This window comes from Equus caballus, chromosome 22 (genome assembly GCF_041296265.1).
Source record: "Equus caballus isolate H_3958 breed thoroughbred chromosome 22, TB-T2T, whole genome shotgun sequence".
Classification (NCBI taxonomy): domain Eukaryota; kingdom Metazoa; phylum Chordata; class Mammalia; order Perissodactyla; family Equidae; genus Equus; species Equus caballus.
Genome location: NC_091705.1, coordinates 23,454,325 through 23,471,104, shown reverse-complemented (window position 1 = coordinate 23,471,104; position 16,780 = coordinate 23,454,325). Strand labels below are relative to the sequence as shown.

General features: G+C 52.2%; 2 protein-coding genes across 5 annotated transcripts; one reads left to right on the top strand and one right to left on the bottom strand.

The window, feature by feature from the left end:
- Positions 1-2,719: 2,719 nt before the first annotated feature.
- On the bottom strand, positions 2,720-10,815 carry REM1 (RRAD and GEM like GTPase 1). Of its 2 annotated transcripts, none has more exons than XM_001499538.6 (5): positions 10,679-10,815; positions 9,259-9,631; positions 8,124-8,206; positions 4,678-4,879; positions 2,720-3,463 (listed from the first exon to the last, which is right to left on the bottom strand). In XM_001499538.6, exons 2-5 carry the CDS (start codon positions 9,596-9,598, stop codon positions 3,192-3,194), a joined length of 897 nt encoding a protein of 298 aa, XP_001499588.3. In that variant the 5' UTR covers positions 9,599-9,631; positions 10,679-10,815; the 3' UTR covers positions 2,720-3,191. The 2 variants fall into 2 exon arrangements, with proteins under 2 accessions (XP_001499588.3, XP_005604604.2); XM_005604547.4 differs by having other exon boundaries at positions 8,124-8,203.
- Positions 9,276-16,780, top strand: DEFB124 (defensin beta 124). 3 transcript variants are annotated; one of them, XR_011430960.1, is made up of 2 exons: positions 9,276-9,417; positions 16,572-16,780. XR_011430960.1 is itself a non-coding variant. In XM_023626289.2 (2 exons), the coding sequence occupies exons 1-2, from the start codon at positions 13,181-13,183 to the stop codon at positions 16,723-16,725; spliced, it is 216 nt and encodes a 71-aa protein (XP_023482057.1). In that variant the 5' UTR covers positions 12,653-13,180; the 3' UTR covers positions 16,726-16,780. The 3 variants fall into 3 exon arrangements, 1 of the variants encoding a protein (XP_023482057.1); XR_011430959.1 differs by having other exon boundaries at positions 9,282-9,417; positions 16,568-16,780; XM_023626289.2 differs by lacking the exon at positions 9,276-9,417 and adding an exon at positions 12,653-13,238 and having other exon boundaries at positions 16,568-16,780.

Genomic DNA, 16,780 nt, shown 5'->3' with positions numbered 1-16,780 from the left:
AGAGTGATGTAACTGTTTGCTGTTATTATTACATGACCTTGGGCAATTCATTTCCTGCCTCTGGGCCTCAGTTACCCCAATTGTACTATGAAGACAGCAGTTCTCAGCTGCCTCTCGACAGCTGATTTTGGTGTGAATCCTGAGTACCCTTTCTTGCTGTGTGGCCTTAGACAAATTGCTTGGGTTCTCTTAGCCTCAACGTGCTCATCTGTCAAGTGGTAACTATTAAGCAGATGGTTGTGCTGATGAGGAAATGAGAATATGTGTATCCAGTACGCAGCACAGGGCCTAGCACACAGGAAGAGCTAAAACGAAGTTAGCTTTTTTTTTTTGGTTTGTTTTTATGGACAAGAAACAACTTTCTAAACTATAATAAGCCATGTCCCTGGGAGGAGAATTGTGGTTTTCTCACATGCTTTCCCAGCCATGTCTTATTCACAAACTCCTAGAATTAGACAGGTCAGGATTGGAAGGGCCATTTTATAGATCCTTGAATTAAACCCTTCAACAAATATCTCCTGATCACCTCTTATGAGCCAGGCACTGGTGTAGGTGCTGGGGAGAGAGCAGCAGCGAGGGCACTGCCCTCGTGAGCTTTCATTCCTGTGGGGGAGGCAGACAGTAAACATGTGAAGACACGAATATATGATACAAGTTCACGTTCAATTCCCTCATGTTACAGATGGGGAAACTGAGGCCCAGAAGGGACGAGATTGTCTAAAGTCCTCCAGTGTCATGGCAGGGCCAAGACTCCCAAGCAAGTGTTCACAGTCTCGGAGTACCTTACCCTTAACAAACCCCCGTTTCCCCAAAGTCTTAAGATATGCTAGTGGGAACTAACTTTACTGAATCTTCCTAGACGTAGGACTTGTTTTAAGTACTTTGCACATTTAAGTCATTTAATCTTCACATCAACGCTGAGGGAGGGAACCATCATGAATCCTATTTTATAGATGGAGAAACTAAGGCACAGGGAGATGGAGGGGAGCAGGGTTTGAACACAGACCCCCTGGTTTAGGGCCTATGCCCTCCACCACAGTCCTGTCTTGCCATGCTGGTTGCATACTCTTCCTGCCAGCTTGGTCTGTACTATTTCTTTCTTTCTCCCTCCGACCCCCATCCTGGTGTCAACAATTTCTTCCATACTCTGAGAAGGCGTGGTAAGCCCTCTTTCTCTCTGTCCCTCAACTTCCTCATCTGTGAACCATGACCACTCTGATTTTTAGCTCATTGTCAGTTTGTAATTATTTTATTCACTTACTTGTTTTCGAGTCTGCTCTCCCCACCAGACTGTGAGCTCCAGGGAGCAGCGCCCTTCTCCTTCTGTTCCCCACCATCTCCCCAGAGCCTGGTACTGTGCCCTGCACTTAGTAGGCCCTCAATAAATGCTTGTGGAGGAAGAAAGAAGGGAATGGTGGCAACTGTCTTCAGTTTTCTCAAAACCGGCTCCTGCACTCTCTCCCTGGCCCCTCTTCCTTTCTCAGCCTGTGGGGCCCCCTTCTCTCCCTCCCTCTCACCTCCCAGGGCCGACTCAGGCCCTCCATCCGGCCTGCATTTTTCCGGGTTTGATATCATTTTTTCCACTCTCCCGGCTGCTGCCGGCTGCCTCTGCCAACTTTCCACAACCATAGCCCCTCCCCCACAACCGCAGGCTGGAGACAGCTTGGGGTGGGGGAAGACCCCCTCCTCTTCCCTTCCCCAGGCTGGAGCTGGGAGGGGGAAACAAGTGCCACCAGTCCCCTGCTGGCAAGACTGGGGGGGGGGGTGTCGCAGCTGGAGGATATGGTTTGCCTGCCCGTGCTTTGGTCTTCCTTGGCACGGGCATTCCTAGTGGCCGGGACATGGCCCACGTTGGGGGCTGAGAAATTGGGGCAGGCAGCTGGTTGGGGGCAGGGGTGTCAGACATCAGGGACACAATGGTCCAAACCGTCTGCATCTTGTTCTTCTCTCGGGGTAGTGACACCCCTTCCCCTTAAGCTGGAAACTCCTGACCTGACCCCCAAGGCCCGGACCCAACCCCAGCCAGGCTGGATGCCTCACTACCTCATACTTCCCGCACCGACGCAGGAGGTGGCTGGGCCCTGGGGTCTAGTCCTCATCCTCACCAGCTGGGCAACTGTGGGGTGCTCACTTCCCCTCTCTGGGCTTCAGGTTCCACATTCAAAAAAATGAATGTTGGACTAAATTGGAGTCCATCCTGGGGATTAATGGATTGAGTTTCATGGAGTCCACACTCGCCCCCATCCCCCCCTTTAAATTGTATGCAAAATTGTGTTTGAAAGTCCATTTCCCCAGGACTCTATAGCTTTTCGTCACATTCTCCAAAAGGACTGTGGATAAGCTGGGCACAGACTAGTCTCGGGAGCCTGGGTTGGAATCCTGGCAACTTCACTTCTAGCAGCTGTATGATCTTCAGCGTGAGGCTTCCCCTCCTGTGCCTCAGTTTCTCAATTAGTAAACAGGGGTCGTGAAGATTAATTAATAGTTGCGACTGGTTAGGACAGTCAGCTCCCAACACACACCTGCTATTATATTGCCAGGATGAGTGCTGAGAGTCCTTCCAGATAATATTTTGTGAATCTATAATCTAAAAAATGGGTTAATGAGAAAAGAGGTCATCACACTGAACTGTGGTTGTTTGTGCTCCACTGGGTCTCCCTCAAAGATGGGGGGGGCAGGGGCCCTGCCCAGTGGTTGGGAGAAGAGCCCGCACACACAATTGGTCCAATGCTTTTATTGACTGACCCTGACACACAGGTCACCTGGCTAACCCAGTCTGCAGCCAGTGTAGATGGGAGAGCGGGAGGCAGAGAAGCCTGGAAGAGCCCAAAAGAAGAGGTCTGGGCATCAGACAGGACATCCTTCTGGTCTGGTTTATTGTGGAGGGTTTCTAAGAGGTGGCCGGAGCCCAGGGACAGGGAAGACTTTTACAAAAAGATGCGCACTACGTAAAAAACCCTACTCTGTGCCCAGCTTGGGCTTCGGCCCCACAGTCCATGTCTTCCCCCAGGGCGGAGGGGTCCCCCAAGTTGCGGGTCTGGGAGATGCTCCGACCGTCGGGGCAGCGGGCAAACAAGTACCACGATGCAGCCTCCAGGCCACCGCGCCTCTGCTCCTCGGTGGCGTTGGTGGCGTCAGTGGAGCCCAGAGTGCACCCCAGTGCCCCGCCATACCTGGGAGGGCGGGCGGCCTCAGAGCACGGCCAGGTTGTGGCAGGACTTGGAGCGGGCCTTGAGTGCCCGGCGCCGGGCGCTGCGGGCCGTCAGGCGGGCCAGGAAGCGGCGAGCGCGCTGGCCGAGGCTTGCCCGTCGTCGGGGCGCCGCGGGCTCCAGGGCCGAGCTGTCCCGGCGGCGCAGGCGCAGTTGGCGCACCACGCCCTCGAAGAGCTCGGCCACGTTGTGCTGCAGCGTGGCCGACGTCTCGATGAACTTGCAGTCGAACACCACAGCGCAGGCGCGGCCCTCTAAGGGGGCGGGGTCAGGCGAGATAGGGTGGAGGAGGAGATAAAGGTAGGAAGAACCGTGCTCAGCCTCGATCAAAGCAATTTTTCCTTTCCCCGTGCCTTTTGTCGGGTGCCAGGGAACTCAGACATACATCAGACCTGGCTTGGAGGAGTTAGTTCGTAGGCTTGTGACTGATTCTGGTAGCAGAAGGAGGCTAGAAAGACAGGGAGGCTGGGAGAGGGTAGAGAAGGGCCTTGAATGCCAGGTAAGGGGTCTCATCTGTTCATCGGAATTATCTGGGGGAGCTTGTTAAAATGCAGATTCCTGAGCCCACCCACAGAGATTGTGATTCGGTAGGTTGGGATGAGGTCTGGGACCCTACGTTTTAACAAAGTCTCCTGGGGATAATGTTGCAGAATTTTGCATAGCATATGGTCTTCCACCTCCAGGATGCCCCTGGGCTGCGAGGCAGGGGCCTGGATTCTAGTTCTCGGTGGCTGGTGATCCTGTGGAACTGGCAACCCCACTCTGGGTCTCAGTTTCCATATATTTTAGATTTTGCCCTGTGAGTAGGACCATCTTTATGCGTCCCACCTGATATATCAAACATATTAAAATATTCCCCATCTCACATTAAAAACAATTTATATATAACTTTAACCGTTTTGGTTTGCAGTTGCTGGCTGACACAATTTTGTTTGTAGACAATTAAAGCTTTGTGAAATTTGAATTGATAACTTTCCCACTGTATTTTGTTGCCTAATAATTGTGTTTTCCAGGTCTCAGATGTAAGCCCTTGAACAGCTTGTAGGCCCTGGGCCTATCATGCCTAGTGGATAAAGTGTCTCTGACTAAGGGCATAGGAGAGCCATAGGGGAATTTTTCAGCAAAGAAATGGCAGGGTCAGATCTGGTTCTGGAAAACTCTGGCAGCCAGCAAGGAGAACCAATTGAGTGGGGATAGAAAAGTGCAGGGGTTGGCCCAGGCTAGAGTGGAGATGCCAGGAAGGGGCAGAGGCTGTGGGCACGTAGGGAAGGGAATGCGGGGTTAAGGGAGGTGGACCTGACAGGATTTGGGGACTGGTTTGGAATGGTTCCTAGTTTTCAGGCATAGGCAAATAGATGCAGGATGAGAGTGAGGTGGGGATGGCCACTGAGATGAAGAACACTGGAGCAGTTGCAGTGACAGTGGGACTGAGACAAAGGGGAGGAGGAAGGGGGAGTGGAGGGCTCACCTTCCACGGAGACTTCCCGGCAGCGTGCCAGGTCCGCCTTGTTGCCCACCAGGATGATGGGCACGTGGTCCGCCTGATGTGTGCGCCGCAGCTGAATGCGGAGCTCAGAGGCACTCTCGAAGCTGCCTCTGTCTGCGATGGAGTACACAATGACATAGGCACTGCCCACCTGCAGGCATGACTCCTGGCTCCAGCTTTCATCCTGTAGGGGAGGGACCCCAGGCCCATGCTCAGAGGGTACCTAGGCCCTGGCTGAGAAAGGTGGGGGCTAGGATGGTCTAAAGCATGGAATGGGGCTGAGGTTTATACTCAGGATGGGTTTGGGTGACAAATTCTGCCACAATTCCGTGTGTCAGCTTGGGAAACTACTGATCCTCTCTGAGCCCCAGTTACTCTGCTTGAAAAATTGGGCTAATGACACTCCCTTACTACATTCTGTCATTCATTGGTCCTTCTGTAGGCTGGGCACCAGACACAAAAGATTTATTTGGTTCCTCTTCCTGCTAAGGAGGGCTCTGGCTTTGCCTGCTCAGCTCTTTTGTCTGGTTTCTAAGGAGGGTTCGGTCTTGCTAGACAGTTCTGTTGGTCTTTTGCAGTTTAGAATTAATAGAAAAAAGGAAGGGAGAGAAGTGAGGACAGGAAGCTGACTTCAAGAGAGGGGTGAGGTAACAACTGGAGTGTAGGGGAAGCGGGTGGGAGAGGCCAGGGGCATTTTAAGAAGTGGAGTCCTTTCGGGTTGTTTGACAAGGAAAGGGAAGAACTGGAGGAAGTTTGAGATTCTGTTTTGGATGATGATCTTTTGTCAGACTCTGAGTCTGGACCACCTGGGGAACAAATTTATAAGTGTTTAACAAAACACAGTTCCTGTCCTCCAAAAGCTCATGGTCCGGAAGGGAGGGTATGGAAATGGAGAGTTATACTGCAGTGTTAAGTACCATTAAGAGCGGCAGATACAAGGGGCTGGAAGAGCCATGGGGGGGTCCGTAGGCAGGGGGAGGTTAGGCCAGAAGAACTCAATCTGGCAGAATGTGGGTGGGCCTCACAGTGGACTGGTGAGTGGGGTTTGAGAGGATAAGCAGGCTGAGCAGGAGAGAAGAGAATGTGGTGGAAGCATTGTTTGTGAGGGGGAGAAGAAGCCAGAAAAGTTTTCTGATAACCAAATAAGATAGATGAATAGAAAAGCATCAGATCCATGGTCAACCTCATTGTCAAAGGGAGTAAGTTCTCAACAGCCATATTGAGACTTCCCTAGGCCAAATAACTGTGGGCTGAATCAGACAGATGTGGGTTCTCAACCTTGACTATGGATAGGTTCCTTCCTCCCTCTGGGCCTCAGTTTCCCCATCTCTAGAATGAGAGGGAGGGTCTTGACCATTCATTCATTCATTGCACAAATATTTATGGAGGATTTGCTATGTGCGAGCTGGTGCTATGAAACCAGCTGCTATGAAAGCTGGTTGGTGCATGGGTTGGTGGGTAAGAACCCCTTGGGAGTATGATTAACAATATAGATTCCAGGACCCCATTTTTGTAGGTTCTTATTCATTAGGTCTTGGGTGAGGCCTGAGATTTTGATTTTGATACTCTCTCCAGCGACTCTGATGGTCAGCCAAGCTAGGGCACTACTGGACGAGCTAAAGGTCCACCCAATTCTGCCTGATTCTCCCTCTGTGCCATCAAAGAATACCATGTTGCTCAAGGATGGAAAGGATGGATGCTTATTCCATTAAGACTGCTACTGTGTGGCCCCTCTTTGGGACCTGCTTACACAGTCACCGACTGGGGAAACTGAACCAGTCTCTCCATTTTACTTGTAGGAGAACCAAGGGCCAGAGGAGAAGTGAAAACTCTCAAGGCCACACAGCCAGCTGGGCAGAGAATTTCAATTCCTGCCTTCTAGTCCAGTACTCTTCCCCACACCGTCTCCCAAATGGGACTCCTAGTCTGATCCCTCTTCTTAATTCACTGGACTCTGCCCCCCCAGGATTCTCAATGGCGTCCAAAAAGTAAACCCTTCCTCATCAGCGTGTGAGCTCCATGAGGCCAGGGGTCACGTCTGCCTTATTCACTGCTGGGTCTTCAGTGTCCTGGCCCATGAGATACACCCAGCTGGTGCTTCGTAATGAATGGATGAGAGATGGAGTGAAATCTCAGCTGGAGGTTCAGAAGGTCATGCTCCTGGGGGGATGGAGAGGGGCAGTCCTAGTGCATAAGAGGACAGGCTCTGGGGTCTTACAGAGCTGGGTTCGAATCTCATTTGCTATCTGAGAGCTTTGGACACATTACTTAACCTCTCTGAGCTTCGATTTCTGCATTAGCAGAATGGCAATCAGAAGAACACTCACCGGATAGTTTTTGTCTTGACTGAATGTTATAATATACGTCCAGTGCTTAGCACAGGGGCTGACACTAAGCAAGAAGGTGCTCCATAAATGTCAGCTGCCTTTATGAGAATCGTCATCATTATTATTATGCTCACTTGGACCTGGGTTTCCTTCTATGCTTGTTAAAAGGAACTGACCACAGAGCTCCTTCATCCCTCGCTTTTGGGCCTATTACTGGAGCTGTCAGCCATTCCTGTCAATCACCCAACACTGGCCTCCTCAGCCCCACCCGATGGGCAGGGCCTCCCTGTATTTCATGGGAGGAGCCTACTCTTTAGCCGGGTGGGATCCTGGGTGATTTTAAGATCCTTCTTTTTGTTTAGCTCTATTTCTTCAACGTTCTACAATAACCATGTATTACCTGAACAGCAAGAAAAAAGAAAACTCAAACAAGATAAGAAAAGCATACTAGGGACATGTCCCTGCCTGCTGCTCTCTTCCTACTCTGGAAGGGATTGGGCAAGGACACACTTTAGCTTCCTTTTTTACTATCAAGTTATAATTAACAAAAATTATCATTCTTTACAATTCTTCACCCATGCTCAGCATTTTTTCATGCTCCAGACTGCGCTCACTTCTGTGAAATTGCATAAGAACTTTTTAAAACCAGCTGGTAAGGGAGGCAGGAACGATCAACCCATTGATAAATTGAGAAAACTGAAGCCCAGAGCGGGGAAGTCAGAGGGAGTACGTCAGTTGCACAAAGCTACACAACTGGTCAGAAAAGAAAGAGGGCTTCACCTCAGGCATTTTGGTGCTAAAACCAGTGTTCCTTCCTCTGCACCATGTGGGTGGGTGGGTGGAGTGGGACGAGGGTGCTAATAAGGAGGAGGCTGGAGGGGGAGAAGCACATCCTGGGATGTCTGCAGGGAGGGGGTCAGTGGACCCAGAAAAGGGCCGGGTCATGAGCTCCCTCTGCTTTTGGTTGGAAAGGCTGCTTAGGAGCTGTGGGTTTTGGGGAGTGCTGAGGATGGCCCCTGCCCTGTCCTTGCTCTGTGGTGTCCTTGGAGTCTGGTAATAGGCTCAGCATCCCTCCCCCAAGTCTTGTTTGCTGTGTCATACCAGTTTCTCAGCCTCCCAGGTGTCCATGACCACCAGCGTGGTGTCCTCTCCATCCACTGTGAGGGTCCTCTCGTACACATCTTCTGCAACCGAGGAAAGAGCCGGAGCTCAGAGAGGTCTGGGGAGGGTGTGGGTACCTCCAACGCCCGCTTCTGGTCACAGTGCCCCCTCCACTTCTCCTTGAAGTGCTTACCACACTTGTCTGATGCTTGTCTCTCCTGATAGGTCAAGACAGAAGCTCCACGAGGAGCCCATGTCTCCCCAGCTACCAGTACAGTACCTGGCACATAGTAGGTGCTGAAAAAGCTATTGTTGGTGTGGTGGATTGAATGGATGTGGGCTGATGGGGTTGAAGCTGGGCTGGGGATTCTCCCAGTCCTGCTCTGTGCCTGGCTTAGTGTATGCTTCAGGCAGGTCACATTACCCTCTCTGAGCCTCAGTCTCCCCATCCGTCACACATACAGGGGTACACATGGATGCCTCTCATATGGGTTCTCACTCTCAGAGGGCTCAAGGCTGGGGCCTGACCAGAGTGTCCCCACCTTCTCTCTGCTTTTAACCAACCCCCTTCCCCATTCATCTTTTGCCCTTTCAGCCAGTCCTGCAGGAATCCATCTTCACTTCCTCTCTCCTGTCCCTGTTCCCCATCATTGCTGGAGCCCCTGGCCCTCTCAGCTCACTGCCTCTTTTGGGAGTAAAGGAACCCAGAGCCCAGTTCTTGGAGTCTGGGAGTCTATTCTGGGCAGGATCTTACTTTTGCTGCAGATCCTGGTGGCCGTGGATGGGACTGGGAGGACCTGAGAGTCAGGGGGAGCTGGGGCTGGCAGTTTCTGAGCTGGGTGGAAGTCCACCATTTCTCTACTCTCAGAACTGCTTTCCTTACCACATGGAAATGAATCATACACCTCTCATCCATGAGAAATTGGCAGAATTCTCATTCGCTATTCAAAGAATTTCCCTCCCGTCGACCATTGTGCAGGCTGCACAACTCTAGGAGGGCACTGTTCACTCCACAGCACCTCTTAGCATCGAGCAGTGCATGCGTTGTACAACTGTTCTTGGCAGCCTTGTGACCCTGATGACAGTGCTTTTTATGCCTCTGGCCACATCCCAGCTCAGCCCACAGGGTCCCTACCTCCCAGCTGTTCATGGAGGTCCCGCTCTTGCTTCCCTGCAAAGAGGCTGGCCAGGCTGGTCTTCCCTACGCCAGGATCTCCAAGCAGTACCACGCGGTAGAGGGCCTCCCAGGAGCCTTCAGAGTCGCTGGATTCAGAGGACCAACCGTTGGGGGCAGGTGAAGGTTTCCGGGTGGGAGGGTTGAGGGAGGCTGACTGGCCCAGCCGGGGATGCTGGGATTGCGTGGAGGGCGCTGCGCACAGGAGGCCAGGCTGGTGGCCCCGGGGGGACAGGGGCAGAGGAGTGCTGGCTCGACGATGCAGGGGGGTCTTTGCTTCTTGCTGAGTGTTTAGTGTCATCCTTGGGAGGGGGACTTGGCTCCTTCCTTCCTTCTGTGAGCAAGAAGGGAGAATGGGCGGTGAGCCGGGTGCTTTGAGCCCCCCTTCTTCTGTAGAGTCCTGACAGCTGCTGAGATGGCCTCCTCCAGAGCCCCCTCTTGAGTTCACATGGGAGGAGGAGGAGTCTGGGCTCCTTGGGGTGCGGGCTTTCTGGCTTCAGGCCGAGGGTATACCTGGGCCAGGCTGGGAGGAGTGAGTGTGCGAGCTGTGAACGCACACATGCATGCACACCCAGAGGCCATTTCCTATGCCTTGAGGATGACCCACTCCCCATGACACAGTCAGGCAGAGAGGCAGCAGTGAGGCGGGACGTCCACACAAGCACGCACACACTTGTGTACACAGACCTGCCCTTCCCATTCAGAACATTGCCGTCCATGCTCTGAAAGGCGCCTGAATTGCCCCCTCCTCCCCTTCCCCACAGGACTCTTCACCATGATTCAGGGTTGGGGGGTACAGAGGAGAGTTGAGGGCCCCTCAACTTGCTCACTTCCACTGCCCCATCTCACGAGGGCTGAGGAAAAGGCAGGAGGGGGTGGGCTGGTACTCCGAAGGGCGAGGGGGATCTGGGGGTTCCCTCTGGCTGAAACCGGAGCGCTCTGGTGCCATGGGAACGGCGTGTCTGGCCCGCCCTTTACGTGAAAAATTCAGGAGAGGTTGGCGCGACGGCCTCCAGCTGCTGTTGGGGAGCGGGGCTTCGAGACAGCCGGGCCCCAGGTTTGGAGACAGGACAGGGTCCTGGCGGGGGTGGGGGCTGGGAGGAGAAGACCCAGAGGGCCCGGGAGCGGATATGTCATTCCCCGAGTCTGAGTCCGAGCTCACCCAGCCCGGGGTCCTGGGTGCGAATCCCCCGGTCCCGGGAGGGTTCCCTGTCCGAGACTCCCCAACCCTCGGGGCCCCAGGTCGGAGGACCCTCACCCCCGGGAGGCGGGTTCGAGGCCTCCCTCGCCCCTGCCTACGCCGCAGAACCCCCCCACGCAGGCGCCTGGCGAACTCCGCTCCAACTTGACTAAGTTGGCGGCGGGCTGCGCCGGCCTTTACCTCGCCGTGGGGAGGGGTCCAGGGTCCCCGGCCGCCGCAGCCGCCGGCCGCTCCAGGCTGTACCACCGCCGCGGCGCGCAGCCCCTCGGGCGGTCCCGCCCCGTCGCTCCGGCGGGGGAGGAGCCGCGACCCCGCCCCGTCCAGCCCCGCCCCATTAGGGCAGCCCAGGGGTCCCCGCCCCAAGGCCTTGGCCACTGAATGACTTTTCGCAGAGCTCAGCTGACCCGCTGCCTCAAGGGCTTCGCCTGGGGTGGGAGTGGCGGTGGCGGTGTTGGGGTGGAGGGCCAGAGAGAGGAAGGATGGGGATTCTCGATTCCTGGGTCTGGTTCCCCTCTGCCTCCGCATCTGTCCACTTCAGCCATGAGGCGCACCGACTTTCTCCCTCACAAGAACCGCTTGGAAAGCTTGTTAAATATTCAGGTTCCAGCTCCCACCCTCCAGGAGAGGCAGATTCGGCAGTCCTGGGAGAAGAGTTCGGCAATCTGCGTTTTAAACAAGTGTCCAAGAGACCCTGATGCGGAGTTCATGGATCCCACTTTAGAAACTCTGCTCTGGATGGAAAATTAATTTTGGGAGGTGGCTTGAGGGGAGGAGGGAGCCCAGGAAATCTGCACTGAAGAGTTCTGAATATCTTATTTTAGCATCATTCATTCATTCATTCACCAAATTCTGGGTTAAGTACCCCTTACGCAGCTAGGGCTGGCCAGTGCCTGGAAGAATGGCTATGCCCTCTGATGAATATTTACTGAGCACTTGTGCTGTGCCTGGTATGGTATGTGCACTTTTCACCAGCTCGTTTAATCCTGACACAACACTAAGAGGAAGAGAAAACTTACCTGGGCCTGAGACTCAGGTCTCTGCTTCTCAGCCCATTGTCCCTTTCTATCTTGGCCCATGACTTTTTTTTAAATAGCTTCCCAGGCCTAGAGGAGGAGGAAAGAGACACTATGATCTCGGTATAGGAGAGAAGTTGGCTGTAGGGAACTGGTGGTTTTGGCCTTCCGTGGGGCCAGGATCCAGTCTCTTTGAGGAGGGTGCTTCCTTTTCAGTCATGAGGGACTGGGGCCAGTATGTTTATGGGGCCCGCAGAGACCGGGCTGTACCTGTGGGTGGGGCTCCTTGTCATGGGTGAGGGGGTCCAGGTGTCCGGCCCAGAGCACTCCCACAGCAGCCTGGTGGACTAGCTCAGCCCCCGCAGGGCTCTGGGCAGACACTGAACCCCCTCATGCCTGGCTTCCTCCTGAGATTTGGCCCTCCAAGCTTCCCCTTCCCACCTACAAGATGGGCTGCGAGTGGTTCGCTGTTGTACGTTGTCCGGGAGGGAGGCATCGTAGTTTAGAAGTCCCAGCTCTGCAGCTCAGTGGCTGTATGGCCTTAGTCAAATCACCTCCCTTCTCCGGGATTCAGTTTCTCTGTTTAAAACTGAAATCTGAACAGGTTACACCCTTGCTACAAAACTTACAGTTGTCTGCAATACAAAAGCCTGAACTTGACCTTCAAGGCCCATGGCGCTCTGGCTCCTTTCCTCTGCAGGGTCATTTTCAATCTCTCCTCCCAACAAATCCTTTGCTCTGGTTACGCCCCACTCCTTCAGGCACATTCTATTCCTTCTGTCTGGAACACCCTTTCCTCTACTCATCTTTCAAGATGCGGCTCAGATGACTGTGTAGCAGACGCTGTTCTAAGCTCTGTACACAAATTCTCTCAGTGGTCCTCAGACTTTAGCGGTGCAATAGCATCTCTTGGAGGATTTGTTAAACCGCAGCTGGCTGGGACCCACGCCTAGAGCTTTGATTTTGTAGGTTTGGGTAGAGCTTGATAATTTGCATTTCTAACAAGCCCCAGGGTTTGTAGCTGCTTGCTGCTCTGTGTCCTACACTTTGAGAACCACTGTATTATTTCGTTTAATCTTTAAATGTGCTAGGCAGCCATTACGCTCTATGAGGTAGGTACTATTACTCTTCTCATTTTCTGAATAGGCCTAAATATGTGCCTGTTTGAACAGGTTTCTGGTCCCATCTCCTGGGCATCAGGAAGGGAAACCTCCATGTATTTAGCTTTGCAAGGGGGGCTTGTCATCATTTCCTAGATGACAGCCTGGGGCTCAGAGAGGCTGAGTGACTTGCTCAAGGTATCACAGCGATCAGGGGGAGATGCTGGCATTGAACCAGGTCTCTCTGAAGCCAAGGCTTTCCCTACCCTCTCAGGTGGGGAAGATGTCCAGTTTCTGACCCAGGCATTGCTTCAGGAAATCCTGTCCCCGGCTTCAGAGCTCAGTAACCTCCAGAGGGTATGGCTGACCAGTTCCCCATGTCGTTGGCTGAGATCCAGCTGTAGCCTTGGGCCCACAAGGCCTCAGACTCCCACCTAGGTCTCCTGCTGCCTACACTCCTGCCTGGATCTGTAGCCCAATAAAGGCTGGGCCGCAGGCAGCAGGCTCAGGTCGCTTGGCTCGTCTCCTCTTGTGTTCTCCCCTGTGGCCTCCCCAGGAGCCCTGTGGCCATGACACAGCTGCTTCTGCTCATTGTGGCTCTCCTGGTCCTGGGTCATGTGCCGCCAGGTAACATCGCCTGTGTGTGTGAGTGTGTGTGTGTAGAAAGGAGGACTGGCTCTCAGGGCCTGGGGACAGAGGGGGCCTGGGCCAGTGCTGACGTTCTGGCCCCACCGCTGACTTGCTGGGCAGCTTAGACTGACTTGCTAAAGCAGCCCGCCCCTCAGTTTCCTAATCTTTAAGATGAGATTCACTCCACAAATATTCACTGGAAAAATATTTCCTGTGTGCCAGGCACTATTACAACTGCTGGAGACCCAGGAGAGACAGAAAACAAGGTTCTTGCCTTTGCAGAGCTGATGTGTTAGTCAGTGGTGACAAAAAATAACCAAATAAACATATAATGTGTCAGATGGTGATAAGTGTTAAGAAGAATAAAAGCAGAACTAGGGGTTCGTGTGACGTATGCTTGTGGGGATGATGGGCGAGCTGATGGGGATGGTCAAGGAAGGCCTCTGATAAGCTTTTTTTTTTTAAGTTTTTATTTTGGAAAGTTTGAAATTTACGTGAAAGCAGAGAAAATAATATAAGGCACAAAGCAAGTTTTTAAAAAACTTTTTAGGGGCCAGCCCGTGGCTGAGTTGTTAAGTTCGTGTGCTCTGCTTCGGTGGCCCAGGGTTTCACTGTTCGGATCCTGCGTGCAGACATGGCACCGCTCATCCTGCTATGCTGAGGCGGCGTCTCACACAGCACAACCAGAGGGACCTACAACTAGAATTTACAACTATGTACTGGGGGGCTTTGGGGAGAAGAAGAAGGGGGAAAAAAAAAAGAAGATTGGCAAAGAAGTTAGCTCAGGTGCCAATCTAAACAAAAAAAGACTTTTTATTATGGAAAAATATAAACTCATGCAAAACCAGAGAATAATGTAATGATGTGAGTTTTTAAAAGGAATCTTTTTATTTTAGAAAATTTCAAACATGAATAAAAAAATAGTACAAAAACCCTTATGTATCCATCCCCCAACCTCAACAATTATCAACTTGAACCAATCCTTTTTTCTTTTTCACCTGCCCCTTGTCCCCAGTGAACTATTGTGAAGTATGGTCATGTGCCACATAAGGACGTTTTGGTTAATGATGGATTCATGTACGACTATGGGCCCATAAGATCAGTACCATATAGTTTAGGTGTGTCATATAGCCTAGGATGTTAGGCTATACCGTCTTTGTTTGTGTAAGTACACTCTATGATGTTTGCACAATAACGAAATTACCTAGCAATTCATTTCTCAGAACATATCCCTGTTGTTAAGCAACGCATGACTGTAGTCTCAGATGTCTTCTAACTTTCTGTAAGGAAGGTTTGAGCAGAGATGTGATGACAGAATACAAAGAAGATTGTTGCAGGCAGAGGGAGCGGCAAGGACAAAGGAGGCGGGAGGGTGACAGGTGTGTTTGAGGAGCAATGAGGAGGCCAGTGTGGCTGGAGTGGGGGGCATGGGGAGACGAGTGGAGGGAGAGGAAGTCAAAGGTATGAGGAGAGGACAGCGGATGGTGTAGGAGAAAACGTAACAATTTCTGTATCTCGGGGTTGTTGGAAGGTTGAAATGTGATGACGTGTTAAGAGGAGTTATTATAGGAACTGCCCTCACCTGGGCGTCAGGGCCTTGGGTTTAGGTAGATCCACCACTTACTGGTTAGGAGAAGCTGGATAAGTCCTTTTCCTTCTTTCTTTGTAAAATGAGAGGGTTGACCTGAATGAGCACTGGTTGTTCCAACTCTCTAAGTTGTCATTCTGATAATCTCCCTTTCCATTTATTGAGTATTTACTACGTGTTCAGGCAATGTGCTCTAGTGATTAAATGCTCTACACAGCCCTCTGAAAGAGACTGGTCCAGATGAAGAATCGGAGGCCAAGGTCATTCAGCTGGGAAACAGCAGAGCTGGGATTCGGACCCAGGCGGTCTGAGCTGGGTTCGCACCACACCGTTAACCGTTATACTACACACCGTCTTCAGAGTGTGGATTCTTTGCCTCGTAGAGATTTTGAGGCCAGCTCTGTATCATTCTAAGATTCCCAGCCTTGGCAGGATGGAAGGATGGGCCGGTTGGCAGGGCTGAATAACACCCATGGGTTGGCCTGGGGTATCGTGAGGATTCTGTGGGGTATCTTAATCCAGGGAGAGGCAGAGGAGCCTTTCCCCTGTACCTCCCAGTCAGCCCCCGTTCTTCTGAGTTGCCAGGTCACCTGTCTAGAAACATCAATGTAACAGACAGGCCTGTCTAAGCGATCCTCCTCGCCCCTCACTTGGCCACATCTGCCCTGACGGCCATCACAGCACCCTGATCGTTTCCTTCAGCGTGTTTACCACTCTACTTATTGTATTTATTTGCTTGGGTTTTAACTGCCTTCCCTGCCGGGAGCTCCTTGAGGGCATGGACCATGCCATCTTGTTCATTGTGGTACCCCTAATGCCCCATGTTTGTTGAATGAATAAATAAAGGAGATGCCCCACTGCATGCTATGATCAAAGACGCTTGGAGGGGGTGCAGGACCTATTCCCCCAAAGCCTTGCCTTTTCCATGCCCATGGTTGGAAATTCCTCCACTAAACCCTAACATTAACAGGTCCCTCTGTGTGTGAGGCAGTTTGTATAATGGTTACGAGTGGGGACCCTGGAGCTGGATTGCCTAGGTTTGAATCCTGGCTCTGCTCCTTAATGGCTATGTGACCATGAGCAAAGTTGTTAGCCTTTCTGTGCCTCAGTTTCCTTGGCTGTATACAGGGATTGTAATAAGACCAACTATAATCGGATAGTGTTGTTATGAAAAGTGCTTAGAGTATATCTGGGATGTGAGTTAACCTGGACAAGAAATTAGTCTCTAACTTGTAACCAGTGGTCTAACTTGCCCCTGTGGGCTAACCTGGACTGAGATCTGTGGTCTAAATTGTTATTGGTTGTCTCATCTATGAGTAGTGGTCTAGCCTGTTATCTCTAGTCTAACTTTTGCCCTGTGGTCAGAGCTCATGTCCCATGGCCTAACTTATGACCTCTGGGCTGCTCTATGACCTGTCATCTAACAGATGACCAGAGAGCTCACTGGTGACTTGTGATCTAACCTGGGCCCTGTGGCCTAACTTGTGGTCTGTGGTCTAAACTGGGGCTTGTGGCCTAACCCTTGATCTGTGGTTAAATCTGTGACCAGTGGTCTCAACTGGAACCCCTGGGCTGCTCTGTATCCTGTGGTCCAACAAAAGCCCAGAGAGCTAACCTGTGACCAATGGTCTAACCTGTGACTTGTGGCCTAACCCTTGATCTGTGGTCAAAACTGTGAACAGTGGTCTAACCCACAACCCCTGGGCTGCTCTGTGACCTCTGATCTTCCTCTGCATAGGGAGAAGTGAATTCAAACGGTGCTGGAAGGGCCAAGGGGCCTGCCGGACTTACTGCACGAGGCAAGAGACCTACATGCATCTGTGCCCAGATGGCTCCCTGTGCTGTCTCCCCTACGGACTCAAGGCTCCGGCGGCCCCCAAGCCTGAATCTGTGTAGCCGGTTCTGGGGCTGGCACCCTTGCTCTCTAATAAAACACATGCTGCCGACTGTC